The sequence below is a fragment of the Bubalus kerabau genome, chromosome X, assembly GCF_029407905.1.
Source record: "Bubalus kerabau isolate K-KA32 ecotype Philippines breed swamp buffalo chromosome X, PCC_UOA_SB_1v2, whole genome shotgun sequence".
Lineage (NCBI taxonomy): Eukaryota > Metazoa > Chordata > Mammalia > Artiodactyla > Bovidae > Bubalus > Bubalus kerabau.
The window spans coordinates 69,115,814-69,134,938 of NC_073647.1; the positions used below are offsets into that span (position 1 = coordinate 69,115,814).

The 19,125-nt window shown below is 37.0% G+C and overlaps 1 protein-coding gene across 1 annotated transcript in view; it reads right to left on the minus strand.

Moving 5' to 3' along the window:
• Positions 1–19,125, minus strand: part of NUP62CL (nucleoporin 62 C-terminal like) — a 106,420-nt gene that overhangs the window by 17,467 nt on the left and 69,828 nt on the right. The window contains exon 10 of the mRNA XM_055565314.1: positions 9,303–9,369. Within this exon, the coding sequence (XP_055421289.1) occupies positions 9,303–9,369 (67 nt within the window). The remainder of the gene's footprint in view (positions 1–9,302; positions 9,370–19,125) is intronic.

Here is a 19,125-nt window from a genome sequence, read left to right on the forward strand (position 1 = left end):
GTAACACTCAGAATAAACACACTTGAATTCTTAGTGCTAACTATGGCCTGATGGAAAGAAGAGTGTTTATAGGGACGTACAAAGCTCTCAACTCTGCCATGAGAATTCTCATCTTGATCTTATCATTGATACATTAAGGTGATGAGATGATAACACAGTCTGCTTGTATATAGCACTACTGCTTACTCAAAATTAATAAAAAATATGTTTCAAGGAAAGGAATAAAAACAAAAGATGGTAAAGGTATTGTGAATTCTTGGAGGCCAGGGTGGGAGAAAGATAGTAGAATTATTACATTTGAAGTGGTCCTCAGACCTGTTGAAATGTTACTTACTCTTCAAGTCTCACTTCAAATTCTAGCTCTTCTAGGAAACCAACAGAAGATAGGTTTCTCTTTCTTTACTGACCCCACACTTGCACTTTGAAACTTTCAAGGCAGAGATGCATGCCATTGATATTTATATTTCCTACACCGATTTAAGAGAACACCTTGACACATAGTAGGTGCTTTGTATTGAGAATCACTACTCTGTGGTTTTGACTTGCATCTAAAAGAACACTTTCCATTATACAGCACTTGAGCAAAATGCCTAAGCATATTACCTTATTTGATTCCCACAATAGCTTAGGATGAAGAGAATAACTAAAAACTCCGGAACACTCAGTGGCTTCCCAAAAACCAAAAGTAATGAAAATTGGTAACAGGACTCATATCTTCAGACTCCCATCTAATAATGCTTTTTCTATTACAATGCATCTGTATGTCAAATGCTATGAAAATTTTAAATAAAATGTACTAACTGGTACCACAACATAACATTTGTTATTCCTTCACATACTGAAGTGCTCAAAATAGGGCAGTCCTATCTAAACTCCAACTGGGGAAATTTCATTGGTGAAATACTATCAGGCCACCTTATAGATAAAGTACTATATAGATAAAGTACCTCATAGATGAGGTAGCCAGAGAGTGTGGGCCCCTAAACTGCATTATAGCAAGGCTCCAGTATATTTATAGTTTTTAGTCACTAACAGGAAGAAAATTGCTTTGGACAAAAATCTGTATATCTCACAAACAATATAAATTCTGCTATTTGGGAGTGATTTAAATGATGTTACATATAATTCATCTGGGGAAACGCTCCAGCTTGAGGAAATTCACTTGGGCACAAAATGTACACAAGGAGGATTAGTGGAAATCTAATTTTGCAGATGTATTGAGTGCATTTCAAATCTGGATTTACATATAGAAAAGAAGTTTGGGAAGAGGAGCTCTGAGAATGTTAACCATCATGCATTCTTTGCTAACAGGAGCTAAAGACTTGATCATTTTTAATCTTAGTACTCTAATCTAACCTACAAGAAATTATTCAGAATCAAGGAGAAATCGTGTGACAATAAATCTATTTTGTCTGTAATGGGGAACAGAGATGAGTGGGTAGCTCATTAAACAAGGGAAAGATATAAAATACCTTTCAATTAATAGGCAATGGGAAGAGGCAAGTAAGTAGCTGTCTGTTGAGCTTAAAGAGACCTTTAAAATGAGTCTTTGTGTTGTTGCCACATCTCTGACAGATCAAGAGCTTTCACCTCTGAAGTATCTGAAGTGGAACATTATACTCCAGAACACAAGAGATGATCTCATCGATCAACCAATGTGTCACCAAGATTTCCCAAGGAATTTCAGAAAAAGAGGTAAAAGAAACCAGCTCAATCTGTAAATCAGATTCTGCTCTAGAAGATGAAATAGGATAAAGACACTTTGATTGGAATTCAAAGGTGTCTTTTGGTATCTCAGCATTAGATATGCTTCAGATATGAGAGGGCTAAAAGTAATTAATAAAAAATTTTTTAACCATTTCTTATCTGGGCCAAAGCTTCTTTAAAAATACAGCACGGTAACTATAGTTAATGTGTGTATGCATGAGTGCTCAGTCACATCCAACTCTGCGAGCCCATGGTCTGTAGCCCACCAGGCTTCTCTGTCCATGGGATTTTCCAGGCAAGAATACTGGAATGCATTGCCATTTCCTTCTCCAGGATAGTTACTAATACTGTATTGCATATTTGAAAGTCGCTAAGAGAGTAGATCTTAAAAGTTCTCATCTCAAGAAAAAAATGTTTTGGTAATTATGTAAGGAGACGGATGTTAACTAGACGTCGTGGTGATCATTTGGTAATGTGTACAAATATTGAATCATGTGGTACATCTGAAACTAATATAATGCTCCATGTCAAATATACCTCAGTTTTTTAAAAAAGATAAAAACATGCCCAGACCTGAAAAATCCAATTTAAAATAATCTCTCAAACAATAACTGCTAACACTGGGTAAAAGTGAAGTATGATTATGACATATCACAGAAAGCTGCTTCTCTAAAATGATCCTGAGGGTATTTTATGCAAGTTAGTAGAATCATGCTAGATGACCAAATATGTTTTATGTCAAAAATAAATAATTAAGGTGTTCACAGACCAGTGCTAATAGAACTATATTGGAGAAATATCACAAAACTCATGGCATTTTAGTTACTCTAAAGATTCTTCTCTTTCTGTCATAAATAGTAGTCTAAATGTTGTGAGCAACTATTAAATAATTATGGGGTAATCCATGAGAGACTACAATGATTATGGGTAAAATACATTTTAGTCACTTATTATCATCATAAAGCTCTGGGACACTTCATGAAAGAAGCAAATGCCATCAAAATACTCAAGGAACTTTCAACTAATGACAAGCATAAGATTTTCCACTGCCTGTCTCTTTATTATGGTGTTTGATAAATATTAACAGACAAGACAAGGTTGGTTAAATGAAGAAATACAAAACACCTAACCTTCAGCCCTACCTCCCTGCTCTAAAAGAAGTAGCTTCATACATTTAAAATGAATAACAAGTTGGCTCAGATTGATTGCCAACCCTGTCATAAGTGGTCCCAGCAGAGCTGGAGTTGCTGCAGTTTCAGTGACTGCCAATTGAGAAGACAGATGTGTGACTGCAGCACTGCCATCAAGCCAATCTTGAAATAATGACATAAGTTTGCACAAAGAGAAAGACAAGAGAGGGAACCAGTATTTGACTACAGTTACTATTAATTTTCAGTTAGCTATATTAATCATGAGGAAAAGAGGCATAGAAAATGTTTCTAAAATAGATAAATATCAAATTTGAAAAAATTGGAAGAAAAGTTATGACAAAACCAGACAGTGTATTAAAACACAGAAACATCCCTTTGCTGACAAAGGTCCGTCTAGTCAAATCTATGGTTTTTCCAGTAGTCCTGTATGATGTGAGAGTTGAACCATAAAGAAGGCTGAGTGCTGAAGAATTGAAGCTTTCAAACTATGGTGCTGGAGAAGACTCTTTAGAGTCTCCTGGATGGCAAGGAAATCAAACCAGTCAAACCTAAAGGAAATCAACCCTGAATATTCACTGAACGACTGATGCTAAAGCTGAACCTCCAATACTCTGGCCACCTGATGAGAAGAGCCAACTCATTGGAAAAGACCCTGATGCTGGGAAAGATTGAGGGCAAGAGGAGAAGGGGACGACAGAGGACAAAATGGTTGGATGGCATCACTGACTCAATGGACATGAGTTAGAGCAAATTCCAGGAGATAGTGAAGGACAGGGAAGCCTGGCATGCTGCAGTTCATGTGGTTGCAAAGAGTCAGACACTACTTTGCAACTGAACAACAACAGCAGCATATATGTTCAGTGTGCTCAGTCACTCAGGTGTGTCCGATTATTTGCGTCTCATAGACTGTAGCCTGCCAGGCTCCTCTGTCCACGGGATTTTCCAGGCAAGAATACTGGAGTGGGTGCCATTTCCTCATCCAAAGGATCTTCCTGACCCAGGGATTGAACTTGCGTCACCTGTGTCTTCTGCACTGAGCAGGTGGGTTCTTTACCACTGAGCCACCTGGGAAGCCACTCTCTCACTCAAAACTCTTATACTTACCTCTTCCTGGTTTGGTTCCATCAGTGAAGTTCTATGTAATTTAGAGGAAGAAAGGGGCCTAGTTCTCTACTTACTCATGGATATTGAAAAGTTGACTGGACAGTATAATATTTTAACATATATAAAGTGTAATGTGTGATTTTCAAATCACTTTTAAAGATAAGCTGATTTTTAAGTTAAATATATAGCACAACAGTTATGTTTCATAGCAGGAAAAAATTCTGTACTGTCATTAAAGATACCAAATCATAAAAATATTTCCCAGAAATGTTTCAATATAGATTTCAGCTTTAAAATATTTTTTTAGAAAACCCTGCCAGTTAGAGATTTCTCTTTACAATTTTTAAAATTTCTAATTTAATTTAATTTAATTTTTTAACTTTACAATATTGTATTGGTTTTGCCATATATCAAAATGAATCCACCACAGGTATACATGTGTTCCCCATCCTGAACCCTCCTCCCACCTCCCTCCCCATTCCATCCCTCTGGGTCGTCCCAGTGAACCAGCCCCAAGCATCCAGTATTGTGCATCGAACCTGGACTGGCGACTCGTTTCATATATGATATTATACATGTTTCAATGCCATTCTCCCAAATCATCCCACCCTCTCCCTCTCCCACAGAGTCCAAAAGACTGTTCTATACATCAGTGTCTCTTTTGCTGTCTCGTACACAGGGTTATTGTCACCATCTTTCTAAATTCCATTAAAATTTCTATTGTTAAAATAACATATGTTTTGGGTTTTTAAAAAACTATTATTTGGATGTGAATAAAGAGATTCATTGAAAAGTTTAACCTTAAAATTTCTCAGTCCACAGACCATTTCAGCAGACATGATGCCATTAATTATTAAGAAGTAAAATAAACCATCACCACCACCACCACCACCACCAAAAAAAAAACCCTCTTAGCATAATTAAATCCTGCCATTCTCCATTCCCTGATCAAGTCTTTTCCTGATATGAAAAAGAAAGGTTTCTTGTGGGAACAGAAAAAAGGAGCCCACAGTATCAAGAATCTCTAGGCTTTATTCCATTATCATGGCCTCTCCATCTCATTTGAGAACCTGTATGAGCTCTCGTTGCCTCTTCAGCTCAACTCAATTTTAGCAGAAAAGTAACTCCAAGTAATCGTTACTCTATTGTCCTACCTTTTTACTGTGTTGACTGAAGCTTTATCCAGACCACTAGAATTTACATCCTACCCAAGTACTACCATTATATTTTGAAAACCCGTGTCCTCTACTGTTAAGTAAATGATTGGGATTTGTTTTTATATCCAGTGATGCCCACATTAGAATTGTTTTAAGAGCATACCAGTAGAAAGAATACTATTCTGATTATTATTCTGGTCTGAGCTCTGCCGCTAATTAACTGTGTGTTCTTAGGGAAGTCGTTTAACTTCTCTGAATCACATTTCCTTCATTTACATAATACAGTAAGTTCTTGGTAGCACTAACAACCTTAATTTTATTAGTAGGAAAACAGTGGCTGAGAGCCTTGAGATTTCATTTATGACAAAGAGGATCCCAGCCAAGAGAAAAAAAAATCATTATAATCTTTTTTTACCTAATTACATTTTGACATCCCCCCAACTCTATCCAAGCATTGTTCACTGTAGGAAAATATGCAACAGACAGGAATACAACTGAGTCAAACTTTGTATGATCTCATTCCTCAGTGTTCTCTAGCCACCAACAGGCTTCCACATCACAGCTGTTCTTAACCACTTCTCTAAGTAAGTGGTTTTCAATGATAATGTGTGGAACTGCCTTCTCTAGCTACCTTTTGAACCATATGACCCTATTTGTCTTTCTCCCCCAACCCATCTCCACCCACAGCAAACTCTGACAACCAGTTCTGCTGCTATCATTTACCGACCACCAATCATGGAACAGGCACTGCTTAAGGAAACGTCAATGTTGCTTCTTTTAATCCTTACAAAAGCCCTAAAAGGTAAATATTACTCATTTTTAAAATGAGGAAACAGACTTAGAGAAACTGAGTTACAATTAAGGTCACACAACTTTTAAGTGGTAATACCTTGACTTGAGGGCTTCCAGGTGGCATAGTGGTAAAGAATCTGCCTACCAATGCAGGAGATGCAAGAGATGGGGGTTCGATCCCTGGGTTGGGAAGATTCCCCTGGAGTAGGAAATAGTAACCCATTCCAGTATTCTTGCCTGGAAAATCTCATGGACAGAGGAGCCCGGCAGGTTACAGTCCATAGGGTCACAAAGAGCTGGACACGACTGAGAATGCACACAACACACATCCCTTGATTTGAATCCATATCTATCTGATTCAGAAACCTCTCCCCATCAGGTAATTAATACTAAAGTGAAAATCGCTCAGTCGTATCTGACTCTTTGCGACCCCATGGACTGTACACTCCATGGAATTCTCCAGGCCAGAATATTGGAGTGGGTAGCCTTTCCCTTCTCTGGTGGATCTTCCCAACCCAGGGATTGAACCCAGGTCTCCACATTGCAGGTGGATTCTTTACCAGCTGAACCACAAACTAAAGCAATATAGAATTTAACCTCCCTCTGATGATTCAAACCATAGTTTAGAATAAAACAGGATATTTTTTCTTTTAACACAGGAAAGAAGGAAGTAAACATGGATGATGATGATATAGGTATATTTGGAAGGGAAAGAAACAGAAGTTCATGGTTGATGACCTCTAGTAATGCATAGAATGAGGAATATATAAAGCTGAATAAGAAGACCTGTATTATTTTCATACCACATCTTTAAAAATAGTTAACTAGCTATTTAGTTTACCAATAGTAAATTGGTTAACTAGCTCCCATTTGTCTCAATTACTGACGTCTCAATATATTTCATATTTAGGCAAAGGTCTATGACAATCATTTCCCACCAGTTTTTATTTTAAATCTATTGAAAAGCTGAGAGAGTAGTAAAAGTCACAAATTTAAATACCTTTTCCCTAGGTTAACCCACTGTTACCATTTGCCACAAATTTCGCCATCTTTTTCTCTTCACAAATGATTTTGGTTGAACCACTTGAAATAAAATTAGCATGCAGCTAATTTTATTCTCTAAATGTAGCATGCAGCTTCTAAGAGTAAAATTATTTTCTTGCATAACCATAATAACATACATAGGAAAATAAAAAATCCCTTAATATTTAATGTGCAGTTCATACTCAGTTTCCCTAAATGTTCTAAATAATGTCTTCTTGGCTTTGATCCAGTATCTAATCAAAGTTAACATGGTAGACTTGATTGTTATATCTCTTTTAATCTATAACAATCTCCTTAATTTTTTTTTGTTTTGAATTTTCTAGATATCCATGACTGATTTTTCAAGAGTTGGAGTCAATTATCTTTCAGAATATATTATCCATAGAATGTCTGATTATCTTCTTATCATTAGATTCAGGTTAAACATTTTTAATAAGAATACTACATATGGGATGTTATGCACTTCTCACGTCAGATCAAGACGCACACAATGTCAATTTATTGCAATACTAGTGATATTAAACTTGATCACTTGATGAAAGTGGTACTTGTCAGCACTGTTGCAAAGGTACATTTTCTCCTTTGTAATTTTTAAATAATGGGTAGAGTTTTAGCATTACTAAGTGGTTTTAGCATTCCTTGATGACCCTTGCCAGAATCAATCGATAAGCCAGGGCTACAAAATGGTAACTTTCTCATTAAATTGTACAATTAAAATGACTGCATATAAATTGAGTATATAAATTATACCTAAATGAAGTTAAAAATCACTCAGTAACTTGTAATCTATATTTGATCCATTTCCTGTCTGTATATATATATATATATTTTTTTTTTTTTTGGCCAAGAAATGACTGACAGTTTAAATATAAATGAGGTAGGGTATTCAACATCCTGGAAACCTTAATGAAAGTATTCTTTTGAAAATGTTTTAAATGGTGGTTCTCTATTTCTTCTACAATTATTAGCTGTACAATCATTCCTTCTCTAATTATTAGCTTCCATGCTTCTATAAAGATTCTTCACTGCATCTCCCATTTTTCTCTGTCTCTGTCTTTTTGGGAATTTCACTGTAGTCTCATGAGGTTTTTCTCCTTCAGTGTATTATAATACATCACTGCCATTATTCTTTTTTAATGTTGAAACCTGATTTGGCCAGTAGAAGCCCATTAAAGCACCTTCTCGTGTCCTGACTATCTCATTAGTTTTTGAATAATCTTTGTTTTCTGGCATAAAAAGTGTCAAACTCATCCTGTACTTTCCCTGTGTAAGACCTGAGATCAGATATTTCTCTAAGAAGCCTTGGTTCATTTTAATGGTAATGGTATCTAGAAACCAAGATCAAGGTGCTAGATGTGCTCACTGCTATCAGGGTATATCATTGCTTCTTGGCCCTTTCCAGGTATAGAAAAAGGGAACAGTAATTCGTACTGATGTTTGCAATTCAAATTTATAACAAAATATGAAAGAAAAATATCTTATTTCTGCTTTATCTTTTAATGAAAATCTTGGTTTCTATTATTAATAAATGTGTGCATTTGCTTTCTACTATATTTATAATGATGGGCTTCCCAGGAGGTGCTACCAGCCTGCCAATGCTAGAGATGTAAGAGATGTAGGTTTGATCCCTGGTTCGGGAAGATCCCCTGGAGGAGGGTATGGCAATCCACTCCAGTATTCTTGCCTGGAGAATCCCATGGATAAAGGAGCCAGGTGGGCTACAGTCCATAGGGTTTCAAAGAGTGGGACACGACTGAAGTGACTTAGCAAGCATACACATATGTAATATATAGCATCATCCTGAAACTAATGATAAACTTATTAAGAAAGCTTAAGATTTCTTTGTAGTTCTTTTTATCATTAAGATTACATCCTAGTAAGGATGCACCATCAAAAACACAATGTACAAAAGTTATCTGAACTGCATATTTATGTTATAAATTAGTTACACAGGTTTGTTTGGTTTCATTTTGTATTCAGTTTTAGCATTTGTCTTTCTTCCCATTATTTTTGGTTTAATTTTAATTTTTGAATATTTAAACTTTTACATGGTCCAGAAGCCAAAACTGTATAAAAAGGCATACCCAGAAAAGTCCTGTTTCCATTCCTACCTACTCCACTCCATTCCTAAACACCCCCTATTTTCATTAGTTTCTAGTTTATCCTTCCTATATTTCATTTTATAAAAATAAGCAATTACAGTTCCTCAGAATTAATACAGACATAACACATGTTAAACAGTACTCTTACAACTGAGCTCTTATTTGAGTGTGGTCATGGTGCACAAAATCTGACTTGTATCACATTTTCTACTTACAGATAACTTGGGGTACAAATAAACTCCCACCTGAAGTATGATTAATCCACTGTAGAAATTCCAAATGAACATTCAGAATTCTGCAGATCCGCTGGAGCTAAAAACACACAGGAATGCATTTGAGTAAGTTCTAATGAGGTGGATGAAACTGGAGCCTATTATACAGAGTGAAGTAAGCCAGAAAGAAAACACCAATACAGTATACTAATGCTTATATATGGAATTTAGAAAGATGGCAACGATAACCCTGTATGCAAGACAGCAAAAGAGACACAGATGTAAAGAACAGTCTTTTGGACTCTGTGGGAAAAGGCGAGGGTGGGATGATTTAAGAGGGTAGTGTTGAAACATGTACATTATCATATGTGAAGCGGATCGCCAGTCCAGGTTCAATGCATGAGACGGTGCTCAGGGCTGGTGTGCTGGGATGACCCTGGGGGATGAGATGGGGAGGTAGGTGGGAGGGGGGGTTCTGGATGGGGAACACATGTGCACCCGAGGCTGATTCATGTCGATGTATGGCAAAAACCACTACAATATTGTAAAGTAATTAGCCTCCAATTGAAATAAATAAATTTATATTAAAATAAAATAAAATTTTTGAATAACCAAAAAATAAAATAAAAAAACTGTTCTGTAAAGCAATTATCTTTCAACTAAAAAATTAAATTTAAAAAACTGGAAAAACAAACAAACACACAAAAAAGCCACAAAGGATTCTTAGATTATGATTATTCTGATATGGTAAACAAAAAATAAACATAAAAAATGAAATTAGGGAAGTTATTTACATTTCTTCTGATAAGAAATTTACTGAGAATATGCTAAGTATTAATTGCATGGGTTTTTTTTGCTATTTTATATTTGTAATATTCATATATTGGTTCAATCTATTTCAACTGTCAACAATTCAATTCCTACAATTCAGTAAAAAAAAACACCTAACTTCTATAGTACAAAAATAAGTAAAGAACATTAAGAGACATTTGACAGAACAAGAAATTCATATAAAACTTTTAAAATATGACCTTTTATCAACCAAACTAACTTTTTAAATTGAGGTATAATTGATACATATAACATTATATTAGTTTCAGGTGTATACAATAATGATTTGATATTCATATATATTATGGAATGACTACCACATTAAGTCTAGTTAACATTCACCATACAGTTACAAAAAAATTTTTTCTTGTGATAAGGACTTTCCCAATCTATTCTTTTAGCAATTTTCAAATATGTAATACAGTATTATTAACTGTAGCTACCATGGTTTTTTCATTTTGTAACTAGAAGTTTGTACCTTTTGACTCCCTTCAGCCATTTTGCCCACCACTCACCTCCATCCTCTGGCAATCACCAATCTGTTCTGGGTATTTATGAGCTTGGTTTCAGTTCAGTTCAGTCGCTCAGTCGTGTCCGACTCTTTGCGACCCCATGAATCGCAGCACGCCAGGCCTCCCTGTCCATCATCAACTCCCGGAGTTCACTCAGACTCACGTCCATCGAGTCAGTGATGCCATCCAGCCATCTCATCCTCTGTCGTCCCCTTCTCCTCCTGCCCCCAATCCCTCCCAGCATCAGAGTCTTTTCCAATGAGTCAACTCTTCGCATGAGGTGGCCAAAGTACTGGAGTTTCAGCTTTAGCATCATTCCTTCCAAAGAACACCCAGGGCTGATCTCCTTCAGAATGGACTGGTTGGATCTCCTTGCAGTCCAAGCTTGGTTTAGTTTTAGTTTTTTGTTTTCAAAAATTCCATATATAACTGAGATCATATGGTATTTGTCTTTCTCTAACTGACTTATTTTACTTTGCATAATGCTCTCAAGGTCCATCCATGTTATCGCAAAAAGCAAGATTTCCAAATCATCAATTTTTAATAAATGGTAATATTCAGTTGTCAAGTGTGTGTGGAAAATAGGTACATTCATGCACAGCCTATGATAATATGAATTGACCCAGCCCTTCAAAATGTAAATTTTTGCAATAGATATCAAAGTCTTATATATATATATATCAAACTATGATATATATAAAATAATATATATTATATATATATATATATATATATATCAGAAGTCTGATATATATATGTGTGTGTATATATCTAATATTTATATTTATAAATATATATCAAACCCTGAGCTATCAGGGTTTCCCTGGTAGCTCAGTTGGTAAAGAATCTGCCTGCAATGAAAGAGACCCTGGTTCGATTCCTGGGTTGGGAAGATCCTCTGGAGAAGGGACAGACTATCTACTCCAGTATTCTTGGGCTTCCCTTGTGGCTCAGCTGGTAAAGAATCCGTCTGCAATGCGGGAGACCTGGATTCAATTCCTGGGTTGGGAAGATCCCCTGGAGAAGGGTAAGGCTATCCACTCCCATATTCTGGCCTAGAGAATTCAGTCCATGGGGTCACAAAGAGTTCGACACGGTTGAGTGACTTTCACATCAAAGTCTTACCATTTAACTCAGTATACTCTACTTCTAGAAATCTGTCCAGAAGAAATAATGAGATCTAAACATACATCAGGTTAATTTCATAATGGTAAAATTTTGCAACAATATCTCCATCAATAAAAAATAATTGAATATATTATGGTAAAGTCATCTCTAATGAAATATTATACAGTTATTATAACCATATTTTCAAAGAATGGTTAAAATTTGGGGGAAATACCATGAAAGAAAATTAAATGAAGACAGAATCCAAAACTTTATATAGATGTGTTTCCAATTCCATTTAAAAGAAAATAAGTATTTTTACCTGTATAGCAAAAATACTTGAAAGAAATATACTAATATATTAGCAGAATACTGGTAACACAGGGGATTTAATTTTCTTTACAGATTCTCATATTTTCTAAGCTTAACACATTGAATAAGCATATGTATTTATTTTGTAACAAAAATACTAATCCTTTTAAAAATGTTAGAATACTTTTGACAAATAGACAAATATACTGGCAAAGTCCAGGATAATATTGAAAAACAAGGAGAAACGAAAATGTTACCACACTTAAGTGGTATGTAATAAAAATAACAGATTTAGTGTATATTAATATAACAAACAGAAATAAGATTTGTAGTAGGAACAATGAAATTTTATAAAAATCTATGGCTGAATATCATATACCATAATATAAACTTGTTTAATAAAAATTCCAGAAAGTAAGTGGTCTTTCCTATGTCCCCCTGAAAATGGTAAAAATAAACAAGTAAATCCCATCACTGTGAATATTGTTGAACATACTTGCTATTTTTCTACCCTAGTGTATTGGCCTACAGTAATAAGGCTTTGTTGATCTGGTTATAATTAATTATCTACAAGAATTTTATGTTCAGCAAATGTTTTCTCTGCTTCCTGTCCAATGATTAATGCTATCTGAGAAAAGAGATGAATTGTTGCTGATTTCTTGCTACTTTTGTCCTGCTATCAAGAAGCAATTATCCTTGCATTCACTCATCTTAAACATCTCAATCACTCTTGCCAGGAAAAACAGAAATGCAAGACTCAAATCATTTACTCCCTACTACTAAAACAAAATAAAACAATCCAAGGCTTAGTAGAGATAAAGGATACGGATAGGATTACAGTTTCCTTTCACATACTCTGTTTAGAACACTTATCTTACATTAATTCAAGATAGAGACAAGACATCAGCTCTGCCTTATGTCTAAATCTATATGTATTTATTTATGCATCAAAGTTCTATGACAAAACAATCTTGAATTTTGGAATCACAATGGTGATCTAATCTTTCACTAAAAAGAAGGTCTATAATGTTAACTCTTGCAGGAAGATGGTAGCATGTGTAAACTCAGACTAATTTATATTTGTTTTTGTTCAATTTTAGATTCACTTGAAGTAGAGAATAGCAAATTTTTATAGTTGGAGGAAAATTCAAGATCATTTAGTCCACCCTTGACATTCTACAAAAGGGTCCAAGACTTAGATTAAGTGACTTAAATAAAATTCTAGTGTTTTCTCAACTATACCATGCTGTCTCCTTCTAATTAAAAAAGCTAGTAAAATGTTATATAAACAACTGTCTGGGGGGGCGGTCCTAAGATGGTGGAGGAACAGGATGGGGAGACCACTTTCTCAACCACAAATTCATCAAAAGAACATTTGAACACTGAGAAAATTCCACAAAACAACTTCTGAATGCTGGCAGAGGACATCAGGCACCCAGAAAAGCTGCCCATTGTCTTCGAAAGGAGGTAGGAAAAAATATAAAAGATAAAAAGAGAGACAAAAGAGGTAGGGACAGAACTCCGTCCCGGGAAGGGAGTCTTAAAAAAGAGAGAAGTTTCCAAACACCAGGAAACACTCTCACTGCCGAGTCTGTGGTGAGCCTCGGAACCACAGAGGGCAACACAACTGAGAGGAAAAATAAATAAATAATTAAACCCCACAGATTACGTGCCCAACGGTAACTCCCCCAGTGGAGAAGCAGCGTAGACGCTTGCACCGCCACTAGCAAGTGGGGGCTGGGAAGGGAGGCCCGGGCTGCATTGCTTAGAGTAAGGACCGGACCTGAATGCCTCGAGGACAATCTGAGGGAACTAACTTGGGCTAGCAAACCAGGCTGTGGGACAGCTACCACACGAAAAGCCCTAACCTAAGACACAGCCAGACCCGCTCACAGAACAAAGGACTGACTAGAGCTATGAGAAAAGCCGTAACCTAAGACACCGTCAGGCCTGCTCACAGAAAAAAGGACTGAGCAGAGCTGGCCGCCTGCAGACCAGCCTATCCCCCTCTGGTGACAGGCAGGCGAGGGCAGCCAGAGCCGGAAGAGGGCAATTGAGGCCCCAGAGAGGCATTATCTACCAAACTGCAAGCAGGTTTCGTTGCTAACTAAGACTTCTTGGGATTCTGGACGGTCAACATCTGCCTGAGAAGGTGCGCCAGTTGTACACCCAGAAAACCGAGCGGCAGGGACAGGGGAGGCGATAAGTCACAGTGACTGTGCTCAGCAAACACCTGGTCACCTGAGCTGCTTGGATCTGGGAAGGGCACAAAACGCAGGCCCAACCGAGTTTGCCCCTCAGAGGACCACCCGAGTACCTGAACCTGAGCAGCTTAGATCTGGGAAGTGCATACAATCCAGGGCCAGCCTTTGACAGTTCCCGGCAAAGCAACCTAGAGCCTAAGCAGTGTAGACAGGGAAAGCACACACACCTTGAGTGGGGGAAAACCCAGTGTGGCCAAGACACTGCAAGCATGTGCCAGTGTTATTTGTTTGCAGCGTCCCTCCCTCTCCACAGCACGACTGAACAAGTGAGCCTAAAAAAGTGTCCACCATTGCCCCCTTGTACCAGGGTAGAAATTAGACACTAAAGAGACCAGCAAACAGAAGAAGCTAAAACAGAGGCACTCTCCTTGGAAGTGACAGGTGCAATAGATTAAAACCCTGTAGATAGTACCGACTACATAGGAAGGGGCCTATAGATCTTGAGAAATATAAGCCATATCAAGGAACTATTTGAAAATGAACGACCCCACACTGTCCACAACAACACCAGAGAAAGTCCTAGATATATTTTTACTATTTTTCCTATCATTCTTTAATTTTTATTTTTAAAAAATTTTTAATTTTAAGTCCTCTATTACTCCTTTAATTTTCATTTTTATAACCTACTGTTACTTTGCAAAAAAAAGAGACCCTATTTTTTAAAGCAATCTTCATATATATATATATATATATTATAGTTCTTGTGACTTTTTTTTTTGTTAATATTGTAGATTTGAAAATCCAACTTCTACTCTAGACTTTTAATCTTGGCTTTTTGGTATTTCTGATCAATTTTATACCTTTAAGAACCCAATCTTCAGTACCCATTTTTACTTGTGAGTGAGATTACTGGCTTGAATGCTCTCTCCCCCTTTGGACTCTCCTTTTTCTCCACCAGGTCGCCTCTATCTCCTCCCTCCCTCTTCTCTTCTCTACCCAACTCTGTGAATCTCTTTGTGTGTTACAGACGGTGGAGAACACTTAGGGAACTGATTACTGGCTGGATCTGTCTCTCTCCTTTTGATTCCCCCCTTTATCCTCCTGGCCACCTCTGTCTCCTTCCTCCCACTTCTCTTCTCTGTATAACTCTGTGAACATCTCTGAGTGGTCCAGACTGTGCAGCACACATAAGGAAGTGATTACTGGCTACCTTGCTCTCTCCTCTTTTGATTCCACCTCATCTCATCCTGGTCATCTCTATCTCCCTCCTCCCTCTTCTCTTCTCCATGTAACTCTGTGAACCTCTCTGGGTGTCCCTCACTATGGAGAAACTTTTCAACTTTAACCTAGAGGTTTTATCAATGGTGCTGTATAGATGGAGAAGTCTTGAGGCTACTGTAAAAATAAGACTGAAAACCGGAAGCAGGAGGCTTAAGTCCAAATCCTGAGAACACCAGAGAACTCCTGATTCCAGGGAACATTAATCGACAGGAGTTCATCAAACGCCTCCATACCTACACTGAAACCAAGCACCACCCAAGGGCCAACAAGTTCCAGAGCAAGACATACCACACAAATTCTCCAGCAACACAGGAACACAGCCTTGAGCTTCAAAATACAGGCTGCCCAAAGTCACTCCAAACCCATTGACATCTCATAACTCATTACTGGACACTTCATTGCACTCCAGAGAGAAGAAATCCAGCTCCATCCACCAGAACACTGACACAAGCTTCCCTAACCAGGAAATCTTGACAAGCCACCTGTACAAACCCACCCACAGCAAGGAAATTCCACAATAAAGAACTCCACAAACTGCCAGAATACAGAAAGGCCACCCCAAACTCAGCAAAATAAACAAGATGAAGAGACAGAGGAATACCCAGCAGGTAAAGGAACAGGATAAATGCCCACCAAACCAAACAAAAGAGGAAGAAATAGGGAATCTACCTAATAAAGAATTCCAAGTAACAATAGTGAAAATGATCCAAAATCTTGAAACCAAAATGGAATCACAAGTAAATAGCCTGGAGACAAGGATTGAGAAGATGCAAGAAAAGTTTAACAAGGATATAGAAGAAATAAAAAAGAATCAATATATAATGAATAATGCAATAAATGAGATAAAAAACACTTTGGAGGCAACAAATAGTAGAATAATGGAGGCAGAAGAGAGGATTAGTGAAGTAGAAGATAGAATGGTAGAAATAAATGAATCAGAGAAGAAAAAAGAAAAACAAATGAAAAGAAATGAGGACAATCTCAGAGACCTCTGGGACAATGTTAAACGCCCCAACATTCGAATCATAGGAGTCCCAGAAGAAGAAGACAAAAAGAAAGACCATGAGAAAATACTTGAGGAGACAATAGTTGAAAACTTCCCTAAAATGGGGAAGGAAATTATCACCCAAGTCCAAGAAACCCAGAGAGTCCCAAACAGGATAAACCCAAGGCAAAACACCCCAAGACACATATTAATCAAATTAACAAAGATCAAACACAAAGAACAAATACTAAAAGCAGTAAGGGAAAAACAACAAATAACACAAGGGGATTCCCATAAGGATAACAGCTGATCTTTCAATAGAAACTCTTCAAGCCAGAAGGGAATGGCAAGATATACTTAAAGTGATGAAAGAAAATAACCTACAGCCCAGATTACTGTACCCAGTAAGGATCTCCTTCAAATATGAAGGAGAAATCAAAAGCTTTACAGACAAGCAAAAGCTGAGAGAATTCAGCACCACCAAACCAGCTCTCCAAAAAATGCTAAAGGATCTTCTCTAGACAGGCAACACAGAAAGGGTGTATAAACTCGAACCCATTAAGTAAATGGCAATGGGATCATACTTATCAATAATTACCTTAAACATAAATGGGTTGAATGCCCCAACCAAAAGACAAAGACTGGCTGAATGGATACAAAACCAAGACAGCAAAAGAGACACAGATGTATAGAATAGTCTTTTGAAAAAAAAAAAAAAAAAGAACAGTCTTTTGGACTCTGTGGGAGAGGGAGTGGGGGATGTTTTGGGAGAATGGCATTGAAACATGTATAATATCATATAAGAAACGAATCGCCAGTCCAGGTTTGATGCAGGATACAGGATGCTTGGGGCTGGTGCACTGGGATGACCCAGAGGGATGGTATGGGGAGGGAGGTGGGAGGGGGGTTCAGGACTGGGAACACGTGTACACCCATGGTAGATTCATGTTGATGTATGGCAAAATGAATACAATATTGTAAAGTAATTAGCCTCTAATTAAAATAAACAAATTTAAATAAAAAAAAAACAATTATATATGTTGTCTACAAGACACCCACCTCAAAACAAGGGACACATACAGACTGAAAGTGAAGGGCTGGAAAAAGATATTCCACGCAAACAGAGACCAAAAGAGAACAGGAGTAGCAATACTCATATCAGATAAAATAGACTTTAAAACAAAGGCTGTGAAAAGAGACAAAGAAGGACACTACAAAATGATCGAAGGATCAATCCAAGAAGATATAACAATTATAAATATATATGCACCCAACATAGAAGCACCACAATATATAAGGCAAATGCTAACAAGTATGAAAGGGGAAATTAACAATAACACAATATTAGTGGGAGACTTTAATACCCTACTCACACCTATGGATAAATCAACTAGACAGAAAATTAACAAGGAAACACAAACTAAATGAGACAATAGACCAGTTAGATCTAATTGATAGCTATAGGACATTTCACCCCAAAACAATGAATTTCACCTTTTTCTCAAGCACACACGGAACCTTCTCCAGGACAGATCAGATCCTGGGCCATAAATCTAGCCTTGGTAAATTCAAAAAAACTGAAATCATTCCAAGCATCTTTTCTGACCACAATGCAGTAAGATTAGACCTCAATTACAGGAGAAAAACTGTTAAAAATGCCAACATATGGAGGCTGAACAACACGCTGCTGCATAACCAACAAATCACAGAAGAAATTAAAACATGCATAGAAACGAATGAAAATGAAAACACAACAACCCAAAACCTGTGGGACACTAAAAGCAGTGCTAAGGGGAAGGTTCATAGCAATACAGGCATACCTCAAGAAACAGGAAAAAAGTCAAATAAATAACCTAACTCTACACCTAAAGCAACTAGAAAAGGAAGAAATGAAGAACCCCAGGGTTATTAGAAGGAAAGAAATCTTAAAAATTAGGGCAGAAATAAATGCAAAAGAAACAAAAGCGAGCATAGCAAAAATCAACAAAGCCAAAAGCTGGTTCTTTGAGAGGATAAATAAAATTGACAAACCATTAGCCAGACTCATCAAGAAACAAAGGGAGGAAAATCAAATCAATAAAATTAGAAATGAAAATGGAGAGATCACAACAGACAACACGGAAATACAAAGGATCATAAGAGACTACTATCAGCAATTATATGCCAATAAAACATACAACATGGAAGAAATGGACAAAATCTTAGAAAAGTACAGCTTTCCAAAACTGAACCAGGAAGAAATAGAAAATATTAACAAACCCATCACAAGCATGGAAATTGAAACTGTAATCAGAAATCTTCCAGCAAACAAAAGCCCAGGTCCAGATGGCTTCGCAGCTGAATTACACCAAAAATTTAGAGAGGAGCTAACATCTATCCTACTCAAACTCTTCCAGAAAATTGCAGAGGAAGGTAAACTTTCAAACTCCTTCTATGAGGCCACCATCACCCTAATACCAAAACCAGACAAAGATGCCAGAAAGAGAGATAACTACAGGCCAATAACACTGATGAACATAGATGCAAAAATACTTAATAAAATTATTGCAAACAGAGTCCAACAACATATGTAAAATATCATACATCATGACGAAGTGGGCTTTATCCCAGGGATGCAAGGATTC